This window comes from Moschus berezovskii, chromosome 6 (genome assembly GCF_049115385.1).
Source record: "Moschus berezovskii isolate FMDL1 chromosome 6, NW_MosBer_1.0, whole genome shotgun sequence".
NCBI lineage: Eukaryota > Metazoa > Chordata > Mammalia > Artiodactyla > Moschidae > Moschus > Moschus berezovskii.
In genome coordinates this window covers 116,086,162-116,104,866 of record NC_142465.1, presented here as the reverse complement: position 1 = coordinate 116,104,866, position 18,705 = coordinate 116,086,162, and the positions used below count along the sequence as shown (strand labels likewise).

General features: G+C 42.0%; 1 protein-coding gene across 1 annotated transcript in view; it reads right to left on the bottom strand.

Annotated features, from left to right (window-relative positions):
- EP300 (EP300 lysine acetyltransferase) overlaps positions 1 to 17,617 on the bottom strand; it is a 64,441-nt gene extending 46,824 nt beyond the window's left edge. The window contains exon 1 of the mRNA XM_055394137.2: positions 17,012 to 17,617. Coding sequence (XP_055250112.1) covers positions 17,012 to 17,105 — 94 coding nt within the window. The 5' untranslated portion in view covers positions 17,106 to 17,617. The remainder of the gene's footprint in view (positions 1 to 17,011) is intronic.
- Positions 17,618 to 18,705: the final 1,088 nt, after the last annotated feature.

Here is an 18,705-nt window from a genome sequence, read left to right as displayed (position 1 = left end):
CAACTGTGGAAATACATTTAAGAAGAGAATCAAGATAATACAAATACTGATTAATGGATAATATTAAATCATTAATTTTGTTGGGTACGACAACAGAATAGTTATTAAAATAAATCCTGAGAGATATATATTGAAGCATTTCTAGTGAAACAAGAAGTCTGGGATTTACTTTTAAAAACTCCAGCAGAAAACACAGAGCGGGGGGAGGGGACAAAATTATTAGTAACCTGAAGTAACAGGCACACGGGAATTCTTTTTTCTATTAAATTGAATTCTTCCATTTAAAAAGTTTAAAAGGAAACACAGAAAGCCTGAATATTCCTATTACTATCAAAGAACCATTGCTTAATTTTCCCATAAAGACCAAACATAAGTATTTTTGCAGGCATGTCCTACTGAACTTTCAAGGAAAAGATAATTCAACCTCACACAAATACTTCTAGAAAACAGAAATACTCTAAAAACCACACATGGCCAGTACAAGAAAAGTCATGAACACAGAAGCAGGAATCCTTAAAAAAGAGCAAACCAAATGTATCAGTGTCTTAAAGATGAGGTAATATCATGACCAAGTTGGGATCATCTCAGGAATCCAGGAAGAGAGGTTTGCATATTCACCACAGTAACAGAGAAGAAAGAAAACATTAGGTTCAATGACTGGAATAAAAAGCACTGGAGAAAAGTCAATACCCAATCACGATTTTAAAAACAAAACCACAGCAATCAAAACCTGATGGGAAAAAGAACAGATATACGTATAACTGAATCACTGTGCTGTACACTTGAAACAAGTCAACTATGCTCTCGTCTGTAGTCGTGTCTGACTTTTTGCGACCCCATGGACTGTAGCCTGCCAGGCTCCTCTGTAGGATTTTCCAGGCAAGAATACTGGAGTGGGTTGCCATTTCCTTCTCCAATGTATCTTCCCCATCCAGGTACTGAACCCACATCTCATGTGTTGGCAGATAACTCTTTACCACTGAGTCACCAGGGAAGCCTGTGTAAATCAGTAACACTCCGATAGAAAATAAAAAATTAAAAAAAAAAAAAATGACACACACACATACAACTGATGAGAACTTCCTTAAACTGATAAAAAGGGCTCTACCAAAACCTAAAAACTGACAGCAATTATAGATAATGCACCAACATTAAAAATAGCCTCTTCAGCATCAGAACAAGACAAAGATACTCAAAACAACCACTTCATTCAGTGCTGAACTGGAGTCTCTAGTCAAAGCAATAATACAAGAAATATTCATGAGTCAAGACTGAAAAGGAAGAAACATAACTTACTCTATGCAAACAGTACACCTGTCAACAGGGAAATTCCAAGGCAAAGAAGTGGAAATAGTAAGAGGTCAGCAAATTTAATTGTATTTCTGCATATCAGTAACAAATAATTAGAAATAATTTAAGAAATGGGGGGAGGAATCTGACAATAGTATTAGAAGATATAGGTGAACTATGAAACTAAAGACCATCTAAATAAACAGAATAACATCACAAAATATATAGGTACAAATCCTCAATATTACATAAAGACATCAATTCTTCCCCGATATTGACCTATAGATTCAATGCAATGCCAATCAAAATTCTAACAGGGGACTTCTTGGCAGTCCAGTGGTTAAGACTATGCTTCCACTGCAAGGGGGCACTGGTTCCACCCCTGGTCGGGGAACTAAGATCTCAAATGCCAAGCAACACCACCCCCCACCAAAAAAAAACCTAACAATTTTTCAAACCACCAGACAAGACTATTTTAAAGTATACACAGAAGAACCTAGTTTCCACAACAGGAGAAGTACCCACTTCACAGGTTATTTGTGAGAATTCGACAAGTTAATACAAGTATTTATAGTAGTGCTTGGTATATACTAAGAACTATGAAAACGTTACCTATTATTATTCAATAGAATCATCACTCTATTAGGAGATAAGACTAGCTTATAATAACAAAAACAAATTTTTATAAGGCACTTCCAACGTGTCATATTGTTTGCGTTTCCTCAATAAATACATTATTCTCATTAATCCTCCAAGAATCTCAGCAGTAGTTAAGAGTCACATACAGCGAGTTCACTGAGGAGAAATCAGCCTCAGGAACACAGAAGCCTTCCTCCAGGCCCTCATCTTGAGGGTTTAACTTAACCTGTACTACAACCCGGTTGTACTACAATCGGCTGCACCCGGTTACTGTTCCAAAAGAGGCAACATCTCATTACAAAGCCAGGCTCCACTGTGAAGCAGACAGGAAAGCTAACACTGGCAGACCGTGACAATGGTTGTAGGGCTGTTCTTTTCATAGCAATCCTGTATTTTCAACAGACCTAACTCAGTGATCACTACAAAAGATCCACTCAGGTTTCAACTCAAAGTCTGATTCAAGTACTCTTATTTTCTAAGATGGTTCACTGTTACACAACCTCAGTTATGTACTTCCTATCTTCTACCTTTTGTTATAGCTAAATATGTGTGTGCATCTTCTTTACCAAATTTTAAGCATTGAAAAGGTCTCATTTAACATTTACACTTCCCATAGCACCTCACATATACTCAATAAATGAATGTGATAATAAACGTTTCCAGCAATTCTGCAATTGCACACTATATCTGATTGGGTAATTTACAAATTTATAAAAGTTCTCTTAACCTTTCCTTAAAACTTGTTATTTTCAATGATTATATTAATTAAATTTGGAAGACTATGCTAGAGTGTCACGGGCTTCCCTGGTGGCTCGGTGGTAAAGAATCCGCCTGCCAATCCAGGAGACACAGGTCTGATTCCTGAATCCGGGAAGATCCCACATGCTACAGGGTAACTAAGCCCCTAGGCCACAACGATGGAAGCTCGCACACCTACAGCCCGTGCTCCCCAACAAGAGCAGCCATCGCAGTGAGAAGTCTGTGCACTGCAAGAGCTCCACTCACTGCAGGCAGAGAAAAGCCTGCACAGCAAAGAAGACTCAAAAGAGTCGTTATCTACTTTGACCCATGACTAAACAGATCTTACTATTTCATTTGATTACCACTGACTGTTCTGAGCTAGTCTGATTGTGCCTCAGAGTTCTGCACGTTTAGGATTCCCGAATGCCATCAGCCATCCCTGGTACCTAACTTAGCACAGTTTAAGGGGTCCAAATACCTGGGGTTTAAAACCTAATTCTTACAAGCTGACTTAATTTACCAATTACTTTCCAACTGAGCTCATGTTACCTCTTCTATCAAAAGGCTATTCTACCCCATGAATGAATGGAGTTTTTTTTAAAGAGCTAATGAGATGGTTCTTACATATTAAAAAAAGTAAAATTCCAAAGTACATAAATGTGTCTATAAAAAAATGTGTAAATTCATTAATCCTCTTTTAAAAGTTATATACCAGGTAGGACTGAGCAAAGGATCCTTCAGGATCACCTAGTAGTGTTTACTTGGAAACAGACAAAAATATAAAGGCAGAACATATTGGGCTTCCCAGGTGGTGCTAGTGGTAAAGAACTCACCTGCCAATGCAGGAGATTCAAGAGACACGGGTTCAATCCCTGGGTCGGGAAGATCCCCTGGAGGAGGGCATGGCAACCCACTCCAGTATTCTTGCCTGGAGAAGCCCATGGACAGTCCATGGGATTGCAGAGTCAGACAGGAGTGAAGAGACTGAGCACACAAGCACATACTAGGTGGGGAGGAACTGGGAGAGCGAAGATGCATTTTCCTCAGGCCTCTTAGAGAACACTGCCCCTCCCAGGAAGGGCCCAAGATTAGAAATGACTGATTCTCCCATTTTATAGGTGCAGTTAGTGATCCGTCACTGGCTTCCCTGCTGCTGCTGCTGCTGCTAAGTCACTACAGTCGTGTCCGACTCTGTGCGACTCCATAGACAGAAGCCCACCAGGCTCCCCCGTCCCTGGGATTCTCCAGGCAAGAACACTGGAGTGGGTTGCCATTTCCTTCTCCAATGTGTGAAAGTGAAAAGTGAAAGTGAAGTCGCTCAGTCGTGTCTGACTCGTAGCGACCCCATGAACTGCAGCCCACCAGGCTCCTCCGTCCTTGGGATTTTCTAGGCAAGAGTACTGGAGTGGCTTGTCATTGCGTTCTCCGGCTTCCCTGAGATTGTACTATTTTGTTGCTGAACAGGGATAAAGTCCCTGGATTCCAGCTGAATGTTCTATGTAAGTAAGCAAACAGACTTCATTTTTAGCAGTTGTTTTAGAGTAGTAGTGAACATTATGAGAACTGTAACTTTTCTGAACATTTTAAACTGAGAAAACATTTTTAAACAAAACTTAAATATTTACAGACTAAGAAAAATTATTCAAACTGTATCAGTTCTATACTGGTAAGAGTTAAGAGGTGTGCTCAGTCGCATCTGTCTCTTTGAGACCGTTTGTACTGCAGCCCGCCAGGCTCCTCTGCCCATGGGATTTTTCAGGTAAGAATACTGGAGTGGGTTGCCATTTTCTTCTCCAAGGGATCCTCCCAACCCAAGGATCAAACCTGTCTCTCCTGCATTGCAGGCAGACTCTTTACCTGCTGAGCCAACAGGGAAACCCCAAAGGGTTAAGAGCACTATACTAAAGCTCAGTAAATGTAACATGAGGGTTTTATTTTAGCAAATCTAACTTCCAATCTTTCCCCATTAGGTCCTTCTGGAAGGGGCTTCCCAGAAAAAAACCTGGTTGCAAGTTCATGAGCAGCATATAGAAAAAGATTACTAAAAATGAATGATTATGTCTTTAACCAGTTTGTCATAAACAGAAATAAAACCCAATGGTCTAAACTAGTAGAAAAGCAAATCCCAAACAAAAAGTAGTATGTATGAAGATGCAAGGGAAAAATAATTAGAAATTTAAATGCCAGGATTTAAACAAATACTAAACAATGGATTCAATACTGACCAGCCTCAATCCATGACTCTTACTAAGCTCCTCAGCTTCTTCCTTTTCCTTCAAGGAAAGGAAAAATATAAAGGTTCAAATAAATCACCTTCTCAGGCCCCATCTCAACTTCCCCTTCACAGGGATTAGTTCAGATCAGCTGGATAAAATTTACATGTTCAACAAATAAAAGCAGCAAGCAAGAGGGTCCTTGAACTTCTCTGGTGGCTCAGATGGTAAAGTGTCTGCCTGCAATGCGGGAGACCCGGGTTTGATCCCTGGGTTGGGAAGAACTCCTGGAGAAGGAAATGGCAACCCACTCCAGTATTCTTGCCTGGAGAATCCCATGGATGGAAGAGCCTGGTAGGCTACAGTCCATGGGGTCGCAAAGAGTCAGACATGACTGAGCGACTTCACTTTCAGAGGGTCCTTAACATTAATACCTTGGGATTTTTACTGTAAAGAGGAAAATTTCCCAACTGAAGAATTTTAAGCAAACTATGACATGAACAAAGGGCTTCCCTGGTAGCTCAGCTGGTAAAGAATCCACCTGCAATGCAGGAGACCCTGGTTCAATTCCTGGGTTGGGAAGATCCACTGGAGAAGGGATAGGCTACTGACTCCAGTATTCTTGGGCTTTCCTGATGGCTTGGCTGTTAAAGAATCTGCCTGCAATGTGGGAGACCCTGGTTCGATCCCTGGGTGCAGAAGATCCCTGGAGAAGGGAATGGCTACCCACTCCAGTATTCTGGCCTGAAGAATTCCATGGACTTAATACAGTCCATGGGGTCACAAAAAGTCAGACAGGACTAAGAGACTTTCACTTCTCAGGATATGAACAAATCTGCATGTTCTAGCCCACTCAGACAAAGAAGATGAAGAATAAATCGACAGACAAGTCTAGAGTAAGGCAGATTGGTGAGGAGGCTGCTGCTAAAGGGGCATCAAAGAGGTCTATCAGAAGAACTCTCTAACTATAGTTAGGGGGTTACTGAGAGAAAAAGAGAGGAATGATTCTGAAATTACTGTCTTGGATAACCTGGACATGCCCGTATTTAAGGGACAATGATCTTACCAGCAAAGGATGCTAAAATTCAACACCCTCCTCCAGCCCATCTACCAGGAATACTGTCCTGGAAACCAGGTTCCAAGAAGGCAATGTTCATGGTGTTCCATGCTTGAGAGAGAATTCACTGAATATAGATAACAGGAGATAGTTGGCGGTTTAAGTTAAGAGCAGTGAAGTGCATAAGCCAGACTGCAGTGGACTGAGAAATAGGAGATTAAGATAGTAAATGACAGAACTTTTTCTGGATACTAAGGTGAGCTTCTAACATATTTAATTTGTTGACTCCCCTTTCTCTTTTATTAGAAATGTTCAGTTCAGTTCAGTTCAGTTCAGTCACTCAGTCGTGTCCGACTCTCCGCGACCCCATGAATCACAGCACGCCAGGCCTCCCTGTCCATCACCAACTCCCGGAGTACACTCAAACTCATGTCCACAGAGTCGGTGATGCCATCCAGCCATCTCATTCTCCGTCGTCCCCTTCTCCTCCCGCCCCCAACCTTTCCCAGCATCAGAGTCTTTTCCAGTGAGTCAACTCGTCTCATGAGGTGGCCAAAGTATTGGAGTTTCAGCTTTAGCATCAGTCCCTCCAATGAACATCCAGGATTGATCTCCTTTAGAATGGACTGGTTGGATCTCCTTGCAGTATAAGGGACTCTCAAGAGTCTTCTCCAACACCACAGTTCAAAAGCATCGATTCTTCGGCGATCAGCTTTCTTCACAGTCCAACTCTCACATCCATACATGACCACGGGAAAAACCATTGCCTTGACTAGACGGACCTTGGTCGGCAAAGTAATGTCTCTGCTTTTTAATATACTATCAAGGTTGGTCATAACTTTGAAATTTATCCCATTACCTTTAAAGTATCCCATGACAAACACTGTAGAACAGTATCACGAACAACTTGAAATGAATGAACTCACACTATCCAGTAAGACGTTTCCCGCTTACTTTCCAAAGTATCAACCGCTCAACATCAACAGCAGGCTACTTCTATCAAATAGTTTATTGACAGGTTTCCATATACAGTTCTCAGATGCTCAAATACAAAAGGACTTTGAGTAAAATGCTTCTTTGGGACTTGCCTGGAGGTCCATGGTTAAGACTCCGCACTTCCATTGCAGCGGGCTTGTTTCAACCCTGTGTTGGGAAAATAAGATCCCAAATGCCAGGCAATGTGGTCAAAAATAATGTTTCTTCACCTGAGTATACATTCAGTCCAAACATGGTGACACAAAATGTGGCTAACAGGACAGATTTTAATGTGATTTGAAAAGTTTAGCATAATACATTCAGTTCAGTTCAGTCGCCCAGTCGTGTCCGACTCTTTCCAATGGACCGTGGATAAGAAATGTGACAATTTAAACAAAAACGAATTTGGACTGAACATGTAGTAAACTAGTGTTGAGTCAGAACACCCTTTCGTTCTTACATTCTGATTCTGTAGATCACCCTTGGTGTCTTCTATACTTCTGTGGGCATCATAGCAGATTTAGCTGTATCATCTCTTGTACAATAAATACTTAGCTGAGAAATTGGGCAAATATTCACTACCGTGAAATATGTAACTCAAGTGTAACTTTCAAAATTAGGATTGCTAACAATATAATCCCAAACACTGGGTTGTATGAGTATAAAGAAAAGTTTAAAGCTACAAACTAAGATGCAAAACTGAAATAATTTTGGCTCAAAATCTAATTCTACTGCATAAGAGAATCTCTTGCACTTACTAATTTTTTCCCCATTTAGAAGGTTCAAACTTTATTTGCTGAATAGACAGGCTTATTTTTTGTACTTCAGGTAAGCTGAATTCAAATAAAAACTCGGTTATTTTAAACTGTACATTAAGCAAAATACCTGTACAAATTATTCTAAAACTAGTCAATTCGCAAGTATCTGCTTAAAAGACAGAATCTATCCATCACTCCTTTAAGCTAGCTTTCTCTGTGATATTAAAGGACTTCCCTGGTGACATTAAAAGTGCCTTTAAATGAATGTACAATCCAGATCTCAAAACCTTTCTTTCATCCTGGTGGTGGGGCCAGAGGACTAATAGGAAAGGGACAAGTTAAGAGTGGAGAAGAGCTGAGCCACAGCAAAATGAATGGGAGCCAGGTGAGTGACAAGGTGGGCAGAGATCTGAGGTTTTAAAAAAATAAGGATTGGAGATGAAAGTCAAATCTACAGAACTTTAATAATTCTGAAAACAGTTTGGCTAGATATGAAACTATCAATCTCACAAAAATCTCTTCCTTAATGGTTTGGGGCACTTCTATTCTTTAACTCAGCTGTTCTGGGTGCACAGTGTTGGCCTTTAAAATCGAGGCAATTTTGTAAACTTCATGATAAATAATTTCTATTCAGTACTGTAATTCAGAAGTATTTTAATACTCTGTAGATGAAGTAGAATTAATCTAACCATAAAAACCCACCTGTCAAGGAAAAGATCACAGACACTCAAAACTACAATACTGAGCTTAAAGGAACACTAAAAAATGTAATGAAATATCCACAGTGGGGGTTCCGTGGTGACTCAGTGGTAAAGAACCTGCCTGCCAACACAAGAGACATGGGTTCAATCCCTGATCTGGGAAGATCCCACAACTAAGCCCACGCACTGCAACTACTGAGCCTGTGCCCTAGAGCCCAAGAGCCACAACTACGGAAGCCCATGTGTGTGCACCCTAGGGCCTGTACTCTGCAATAAGAGAAGTCACTGCAATGAGAGGCCCGCACATTGCAACTAGAGAAAAGCCTTTGCAGCAACAAAGACCCAGAACAGCCAAAACTTATATTATATTAAAAAAAAAGAAATATCCATGCTGGAAAGACAGGTAAGACTTCTAATACTTTACGAAACATCTGTAAGTTATACAAGTTTGATCAAAGATGATAATCAATATTAAGTTTTATAGGATCACACAGCTATGCATGTTGGCTGGTGCTGAATTTCAAAAGCCAACCGGCAAAAGCACATATTAATTTTCAAAATATGCATTCTTAACAATCTTGCAACCATGACATCAAAACGTGTACCAATACTTTGGGAAGTGATTGACCTGAAGTTTTATTCTTAACCCTAACACATTTATGATATTTCTTGGTGTGAAATGAAAAAGATGAGGATACTATTATTTTCATTTCAATAAATACCCACTTTACCAATCAACTCAATTACATGTTTATATTAAGCCTAAACGGTATGCTAACTTAACTACCACTGATCATTTCTTGATTTTGAGTATAGCAACATCTTGTGAGAAGCTTTGCTCTGAGGGCTGGATTTGTTTGCCTAATTGGAGTTTGTTCCAAGGGAATGCCTAAGGGGCTCCTAAAGAAGCTATCACACCCTTTTCTTAAAAATAAAAAAAAAAAAGCCTCCTAGTACATCTGTAAAAAAAAAAAAGAGGAGCATGACTGTTTTTTTAATTGGTTGTATTTTCTACATGTATGACAAACAACTGGTAACAAAACTTGGATCTTAAGAAAATAAACAATTCACTTTGAAAATTACAACTTACCAAAACCCTCAAAAACAAAAAATATGTACATGTCCAAGAGATAAATGACAAATCCTAGGTCTTCCAGCCGTTAGGTTTCTGTCGCTACTACCAATTCCTTGCAAGGTCACTAGAACTACCCTTTCCCTGACTATGTCACTATTCTCATAAAATTATTATCCTGATGGTGAGATAAATGTCAAATTCCTTAGCATATTTCTGTCTTTTTCAAAATAGGACCCCAACATCCTTTTCCATCTGTCTCCTATGAAAACATTCCACCATGTAGTCTGTTTTCCAGTCACATGTAAACCACTTATGTTTGTTCCACCTGAAATACCATTCCAACTTTCCCTACTTCTTGTTTTTTTTACTGCCCCATGTGGTTTGCAGGATCTCAGTTCCCTACTGAGAGACTGAACCCAGGCCCTTGGCAGTGAAAGTGTGGGAGTCCTAACCACTGGACCGCCAGGGAATTCCCAACTTTCCCTACTTCTAAGAAAAAGTAGGTCATGCTCTCCTACCCTTATTCAAATATACATTTCCTCTATGAAGTTTTTCCCCAGTACTTCAAAGCCATTCTTTCAGAAATAATCCCTGGAGTTACCTGGTGGCACAGTGGATAAGAATCTACCTGCCAATGCAGGGGACACAAGTTTGATCCCTGGTCCAGGAATATTCCACATGCCTTGGAGCAACTAAGCCCACGTACCACAATTACTGAGCCAGCAAGTAGCAACTACTGAGCCCATGCACCACAACTACTGAAGCCCACCCAACCTAGAGCCACCAAGTAGCAACTACTGAGCCCGTGCACCTAGAGCCTGTGTTTCCTTCCCAACAAGAGAAGGCTGTGCACCAACAGAGAAGTCCCCACTCCCTGCAATGAGAGAAAGCCTGCCTGCAGCAACAGAGACCCACTGTGGCCAAAAACAAACAATAAATATAACAGACTGTACATGTCAAGAAAGAAAGAATCCCTATCCTCTGCCTTCATCTAACCCATTTTAACAACTTGTATCAGAGTTTAACTCATGGGAGAACTGTGTAGATATGTATACCAATTCCACCAGATTCTAAAGGGTTTGAGACCAGAGACTGCACCTTGCTTCGTCTTTATGTGCGAACACTTATAACTTGGTAGGTAGTCAATGTTTGTTAGCTGAAATAAAAGGTTCTCCAAATGAAAATAGTGACTACACAATTCAGAAGAATTGCACAACTTCAAAATGTGCAAAACTTAACTCATCAAAACCCCTCCCCCATCCATACCCACACACATCTCTTCCTATGCTTGCTGTCTCAATAAATGACATCCTCATCAATTCTGCTGCCCAAACTTGAAATCTGGGAATTTCCCTCTCTGGCAATATCCTGACATCTAATTAATCACCAAGCTCTGCTGACCACCCCATGCCCCTCTCAAACCTCACTTCTTTTCATCTACTAATCCAGGCCACTCTCATCACAGTTGGAATTCTGAAACAATTATCTCATTGGTCTCCCTATTTTCTCCTTTTCCTTTCCAAACCATTCCTCATTTGTCAATCATTAAGCCTTAGACTCTAAGGTACAATTCTATCCATTTAAAAAAGCTAAAATGGGAAGTCTAAATTCCAGTAAGCAGTAATGCCAGTAAGCCCTGTATGACTGGCCCCTTGCTAACCTATGCAGTTATATTTCTTGCTATCCCCCAACTAGATGAAATGCATAGATTCCCTGACAGACCAGACTCTTCTCCTCAACCTGAGGCTCTTAGCAACCCTGTCTATCCTTCAAATCCCAAGATCAGATTCCAGTTTCTTCAAAGACAGCCACCAGAGCAACAGTAGCTACAGGTTAGGTACCCCCGTTTCTCCCACTGTACTTCCCAAATACAATACTGGCCCCAACGGATTTGAATGTTGTTCTCCTCCCCTTATCTGCAAACCCCAGAAAGGAAGGGTCCGTGACTTTCTGGATTACCACAATATTCCTCATTCCGAGGATAAATGCCCAGCACACAGAAAATGTTGGTCCAACACTGGCAGCCTGTCAACTCTTTAAAACTAGTATTTTTTGAACACTAGTCATGAGCCACAAGCCATAGTGGGTCATGAAATCAATGTAGTGGATCACAACCACCACTTTAAAAAAAAATAAAATGCAACAGAGTATCAGACTAGATCACAAGAAGTAAGGGTAAGCAGGATAAGTACTGTTTGTTCACTTGCTGAGACAGGGTCTTTGGTTCTTCATGTAAAATGTAGTTCTTATTGGGTGTGGCCAAAAATACTGAAAAGCTGTACACTGCTCCTTCTACTTTTCTTCCTCCTCCTTCAAGAAAGTTTTAAGACCCAGATAAATAAAAAATAATGCTCAACCACATGATTCTTTAGAAAAAAGACATTCTTACCTTGAGCATTTTCACTAAGAACAATCTGCTTTCTTAATTGCCTTCAATATGTGATAGTGTATATATATATACACACACACTCTTAATCTCTGCTGCCATATTCTTATATTCTCAAAAAACTTCACATTTGAGTAAATGATGTACAGGCTAACTCTGCACCATAAGCCTTACTTTTAAGACTACTCTCTCAACTTCATACACTTGGTTTTATCTTTAGCCAACCTATCTGTATATCCATTAAAAAATATACCTAGTACTGCTTTTGTGGAGTATATTTAGCAGTAAGGTTAAAAATACTTAACACTTAATAAGCTCATACTATATTACAGCAAGCACCATCCTAGGCGTTTTTAATATTTATTTATTTCATTTAGTTATCTGGCTGTGCCTGGTCTCAGCTGCAGCATGTAGGATCTAGTTCCCCAATCAGGGATCGAACCCAGGCTGCCTGCACTGGGACCACAGAGTCTTAGCCAGTGGCCCACCACGGAAGTCCCTATTCTAAGCATTTAATAAAGAGAACTCTCATTTATTCCTTACCACAATCCTACACATTGGGTACTACATGCGAGGAAGCTGAGACAGAAAGATTAAGTAACTGGCCTAAGGTTCAAAGTTAATAAAGGCAGGTCTGGGATTTGAACTCCACTAGTTGGACTCTAAAACCCGTTCTCTCAACCACTCACTTTCCCAGTAGTTTACATTTTAATTTTTTCCCCAGTAGTTTAAATTTTACACTCTCAACTAAATTACTCCTAATTGACTTTTGGGGCATTTATTTTAAGATCTACATTGAAAAACAAATGATATCCAGATTGTTCAGAATAGGACTTAAACCTCAATATTTATTCTCTTAAATTTTTTTTGAGAACTCAGCAGTAATAAAAAATTTTCCCATTAAAATTTCAGAAGAAAACTACTATCCACCTAATAAAAAAAATCATCTGCAATAGCCAATGTTTTAAATATTTTACACATGGCATAATTTAAGTTTCAGCTTGCCCATTAATTTCTCTTAATGCCTGCCATAGTAAAAAAAAAAAAAAATCAACTTCAGAAATTCTCAAAGGAGGAAACCTTAAAATTTAAATCACACCAAACAAGATGTCTTATTTTTCCATTAATAGTTGGGTGTAAGAACTGGCAGAATAACTCTTGAATTGTTTTCGTAAATATACCAGGAAGAAGCTTTTTACACTCCCACTTGTATCTGCAACATTCTTCCTACTCTTTTTTTCGTTCCTATTTACCGCTTACTGTTCTTACAAACCCACTACGCACTAATATTCAACTTTTTAATTTCCCTCCGTTTTATCGAACAGACTAAGGAGAAGGTTCAAAAGCAAAGTAAAACAGAAAACAATGCCAAAAGGCAACCAAGGCAGAAACCCTTTCCTCCCTCCCCTTCATCCAATCACTGGATGTGGCAATGCATTTCTTACCTCTGCAAAATAATATGAACTCTAGCTGAAAAAGGGAACCCTTACTGTAACACACACAAGATTTACAACAAACGTCACCTTATCTTACTATCAACCACAGACAACTTTCTGGGAGCCCTATAAATGAACTTACAAAGTCTTAAGAATGAGCAATTACCAGAGTTTAAGGTACTTAAAATGTTTTGCAATTTAACTTAACACAAGGTCAGCAATACTTTGCTGGACTGAACAGCCATAACTCACAAACTTCAGATGCAGAACTCTGAAGCAAACCTTCATGCCCCCAAAATAAAATTAAAACACAGTATCACAGGTGTAAGAGCTAAAAAGGAAATAGTCTCCAATCAAAAATATTTCCTTTGATGATAAACCACTAAGACACAATGATGTCCTGAGAAAGAAACAGACATTTAAAAAATCCTTGCCACACACACAAAAAATCCATTGCATACCATAATCTCGTGTTCAAATGCAGCTTTAGCTGTCCTTTGCCTTCAAAATGAAAACAGGCATAAAATCCAAGCCAATTCTGACAGAGTACACTGCAGAGCCACAAAACTGTATCAAGACCAGAAGAAGCTTTAATCCTACTAAATATACCAGATCATGCTGTCATGCCTCTTTCCAGACTCTGTCCATACAGCATCAAGTGTACACAAAGCAGTGCTAGAACATGTCCAGTGGGCAATGAAGGCAACGCATCATCCCCATCATTCCCGCCACTCAAGCTATTACCAGAAACAGGTTCAAGAAATATTTGCAGGACTTACATATTAACTATTCTGGTCAATAATTTTACCAAAACAAAAGTTTTTTACAAATGCTTTTATGATGCAGGGCGGTAAAAGACGTGGTAGGACAGAAAGTCATTTGATTTCTCAAATAATTCTGATCTAACCATACCAAGTTACATAAAAATTTCAACGGATCATGTGCAAATATTGAGACAGAAACATAAAGATGCAAAAGCTGTAATTCTTTTTCTCCTCATTTTGACATGTAAAACTTGAACTTAATTCAAGCTACTATAATCAACCTGGAAAATTTTTTAGAAGAATCTCTGAAAATTAAATGTCATTTTTATTCTGCATCAGTGGATAACCTTAGAAGTTCAAATTTGGAGATTCAAGCACTAATTTGTTTTGTAATGCTTATTAGCATGTCAACCCAATTGGGTTCCAACTTTCTTCCCTATAAAACTGGCACACGCAAACACTCTTGGCAGGTACACATACACTACTAAAACTGCAAGACTCAATCATTTTAAAAAGTTTCCGGAGTCTAGAATTTGGTGATCATTTTGAACAGTTCTAGATAAAAATCAGTAAGTACTGAGGAATAATTTACATTCACATTTATAAACTTACCTAGGGTGGCAACTCTAAAAATGCAGAAGTTACAAGTTTAAAATGTAAACTTTTAAAGAGTGAAGTGTTTCTATTCAAGTTGCCTGCAAACTTAAAACTACACCATGCTGGATGTAAAAACAATCGATCGATCGAAATACAATGGTGCCCAATGTGAAGTTCACAGGGGGACAGTATAATTCTTAATGCTCATTCTCCTTCCTCCAGCCCCAATCAAAAAATCCAGACTGGTTAGGATTAAAAATTAGACACCAAACAATTCCTGGATTAGAATCTTAATTGGAGTGGGGCAGGGGTATAAAAATCAATTTTCACTACAAAATTTAGAGAAAAGTAAGATAAACTCAATACTAAGACTGAGTTAAATCTCAATGTTGAGGAATTTTTTATATAAAAACGTACTTGATACATTTAGTACTCTTACAATTATTCACAGGTATTTCAAGTAGCAAAACAGTTTCTGTGTATAAGTCAGGTGAAACACTACCAAAATAAGTTAAAGTTACCAAGTACACAGATCAACCTGAACAGAAGTATCTGAACAACAGAGCACAGTCTCCCTTTCAGGCCTTGCATTACTCCCAAGACTAAACTGCTTAAATGAGGAATTGGCAAAATAGTACAGGTAAAAAGTTTTCTTTACAATATCCCCAGTCACTGGCTAACTCAAATCTATTACCATAATACACAAAACTAAAGAGCAAATACTACCACAGTACACAAAAATTAAAGAAACAACACAAAAATCTACAGGTGAAAAATGAGTCTAAAGGTAATCCGAAAGTCTTCCCGAGCGACATTTTAATAAGCGCAAAGGAATATGATACTCAATACGTATATGAATTCTGAGGAAAAAAACAGGTTAAAAAAAATATCCCTGAAGACTACAGAAACTTCAAGGAAAGAGGACAGATCAAAGTTCATGTACTGTCAATGTTACAAGCCTGAAGCAGAGGAACTCTGCAAAAATCCTCAATCTTTGCAGGCTATCTTAAACTGAGGATACATCTTACAAAAGCAAAGAATCCAAAGCATTTTGCCATATCCTTACATCTTCACCCACTGAAAGGAAACCTACTTAGAACCATGCTTTAGAAGTTCTCTACAAACTCAAAGGGTACATTTGACTCCATTATGCACTATCACTGGCAGATGGAGGGATGAGTTAAGCCTGCTTTCTCAGGGTGTTAAAAAGATGCTCCGCAGCAAAGGGGAACATCGTGTAGACTGTCAGATGGCCAGCCATTCTTCGTCTTCATTATCCTGGCACCTCAAACAACTATGACAGCAAAAGAGAAGGTCGGTGCCCATCAGGATAGAACCAAACTCACTATAAGAAGGGAATGATACAAGTCTCCTTGAATTTCTCTTGACAAAAGGCTGGTCCACAACTGAGTGAAGTAAAAAATTTGAAGTTTTTTTAAACTGCAATCTGGATCCCCATACATTGTTTAAAGTGTAAAAAGACAAACCCCACAAATACAAAACTTAACACACATTTAAAATTCTTGTATGATCAGTTTATGTGGGCAGTTCTTGACTGGGACTCTCTTAATTTCTGGTCTTGATTTCCAAGTACATGACTCCATAGAATCAGTTAACCCCCCAACTCTTCCCAAAGAGAAAGTAACTACAAATTGCAAAGAAAATGCCTCTGCTCTCTCCCAACCTAAAACCCCAGAATTTCAGTCATTTCGGTCTGGCAACAAAGAAATGAGAAAGATAAAATGAACTGCGCTCCATATTGATTTTTAAAGCAAATAAGGGGGCGGAGGGAACTAGGAATGGTTAGTAAAATAATTCATACCAAATTTCAGGTTTGACGTTCAACTTCACATCAAGCCTGAAATCCTAGATCTCACACACACAGACAAGCAAAACCAAGAATTTTTACACCTTCATCCTCAACAGAAAATCTTATGCAAAAAGAAATTCTTCAAGAGTAGTAGAAAGTAGAAGAAACAGGACAAGTAATGATCAGGAAGAAAGAATTCACAATTCCTCACTTAACCACAAATTACAACTAAAAGTGCAAAAAAAAAAAAAAGCCCTCACTCTCAAATCCACTAGCATTTCCAAAATTAAACTGCATGATAACGACAATAAAGGCCATTTCTACAGCACCACTCAAGAGCCCTAATTCCAGAACACACATCGATATGACATAGTGTGGCAACGAATGTTTAGGAAGCAAAGAAAATGGTTGGGCTACTGGACGCCTTCGATCAGCTCATTCAAACACCTTTAAAATCAATCAAAAGGCAGAGAACTAGGAAGAGAGAAGAAGAAAATATGGACGAATAAAGGTGCAGCGAGCAGAAAAGATTGAGGAGGAGGTGGAAGGCCAGGGCTCCCGAGACTAACCTGTGCCGTCGCTGGCGGACGCCGAGAGGGCCGGAGATGAGAGTTTAGGCCGCTTGGCTGAAGGCGGCCCCGGTTCCACGACATTCTCGGCCATTTTTAATTCTTTCGGAGATACGGGCGAGGAAAAGGAGAATCCTCGGGAAATCTCTTCTTCAGCCCGGGGTCCCCGCCCGGATCCCGGGGGTGGGCTTAGGGGGCTCCGCCGGCCCCCGAAGGGGGTGGGGGGAAGTTCCTTTTTCTCTCCGCCGGATCGCGGTGGCTGGTGGACTCGATAGAAAAGGTAGGGGCAAGTGCGAGGGGCCGGGCCTGCGCCCAGGCCCGGAGGAGGGCACAGGCACACAAATGCGCCGAGCGCGTCCGCTGCGGCGAATCCCCGAGAACTCGCGACTCTAGAGGCGCAGTCCCCGGCCCGCCACGGCCGGCCCCTGCCCAGCCGAGGTCTCTCGGAGCTCCGCCGCCGCCATCAGCTTCTTCCTCCTCGGCGCTGTCCTCCTCCTTCTCATCGCCACAAGGAGGCGGGGGCGAAAAGCGGGGAGAGGAGGAGGCGACAAGAGACACTCACCTCCTCCCGGTGCCCCCTCCCGGACCTGAGCCCCCACCCTCCGAACCCTCCTCCTCCTCCTGCTGCCGCCGCGCTCCGCGCCGCCGCCGCCGCACCGGCCCCTAATGGCCGCAGAGAGCTCGCCCGAGCCGAGAGCCAGACTGGCGCCGCCGCTTCACATCGCGCGGCGGAGGCGCGGCGAGGACGCCGGGCGCGGAGCTCGCCGGCCCACAGGGCCGAGGGGGGCCGGGCTGAGCAGCGCCGCCTGCCCGCGCCGACGCCGAGCCCACCGAGGAGGCCCCGCTCCAGGCGAGCGGCGCAGGCGGCTTCCTCTCGTGCCGCGCTCTCTCCTCCTTCGCCCTCCCCTCCCGCGGAAAATAAATAAATACGGCCGCCGCTACGGCCCCCTTCCTCGGCGGCCAGGTGCCGGGAGCGCCCGCCCCCCGGGGCTCCGCTCGGGGCCGCCCTCGAAGCGGGAGAAGGCGCCGCGGGGCGCGGGGTTATGTAATGGTCCCCCCTTAGGCGTCGACGCCGGCCGGGCTCCGGGGCCGCGGTGGGGGTGTGTGCGGGCGGGAGGGGGCTGGGGGTCGCCTCAGCCCGTGCGCCCCGGGCCCCCTGCCACTGTCTCGGCCCCCTGCCGCCTCTCCGGCCCAGCTCCCCTCCGCGCTCTCGCTCCCGCAGTTCGCACTCAGCCCGGCGTCCCGCTTGCCCACTCTCGCCCGCTCCCTCTCGCCCTCTCTCCCCCCCAAGCCTAGCACACAAACAAGATGGCGGCTGTTGTTTCTTCCCTCTGCCGAATCCTCCTTACAGGCTAGCGGTAGCAGCGGCGGCCGGAAATGAGCCAAGGGGGGGTGAAAAAAAGGGGAGGGGTTGGGCCTCCGGAGGGAGGTGGCAGGGGGCGGGGCCTGGGCCCGAGCCGCTCACACAATGGGGGAAGAGGAGCCGGGGGGCGGGGCCGGGTCAATCACGGGATCCGCCCAAGGCCTCAACGCGGTTGGCGCTTCCGCAAACTCCCCCGGCGTCACCCGGTGGCTCCCTTTAAAGGGGAGGATTTGGGGGGGGTCAGGGGCGGGCTTGGGATCTATTTTCAGTCGGTGGACATTTACTGGGGAGGGTGCCTGGGTTGGGTCTTTGCGTAGGAGATCGGTGGGAA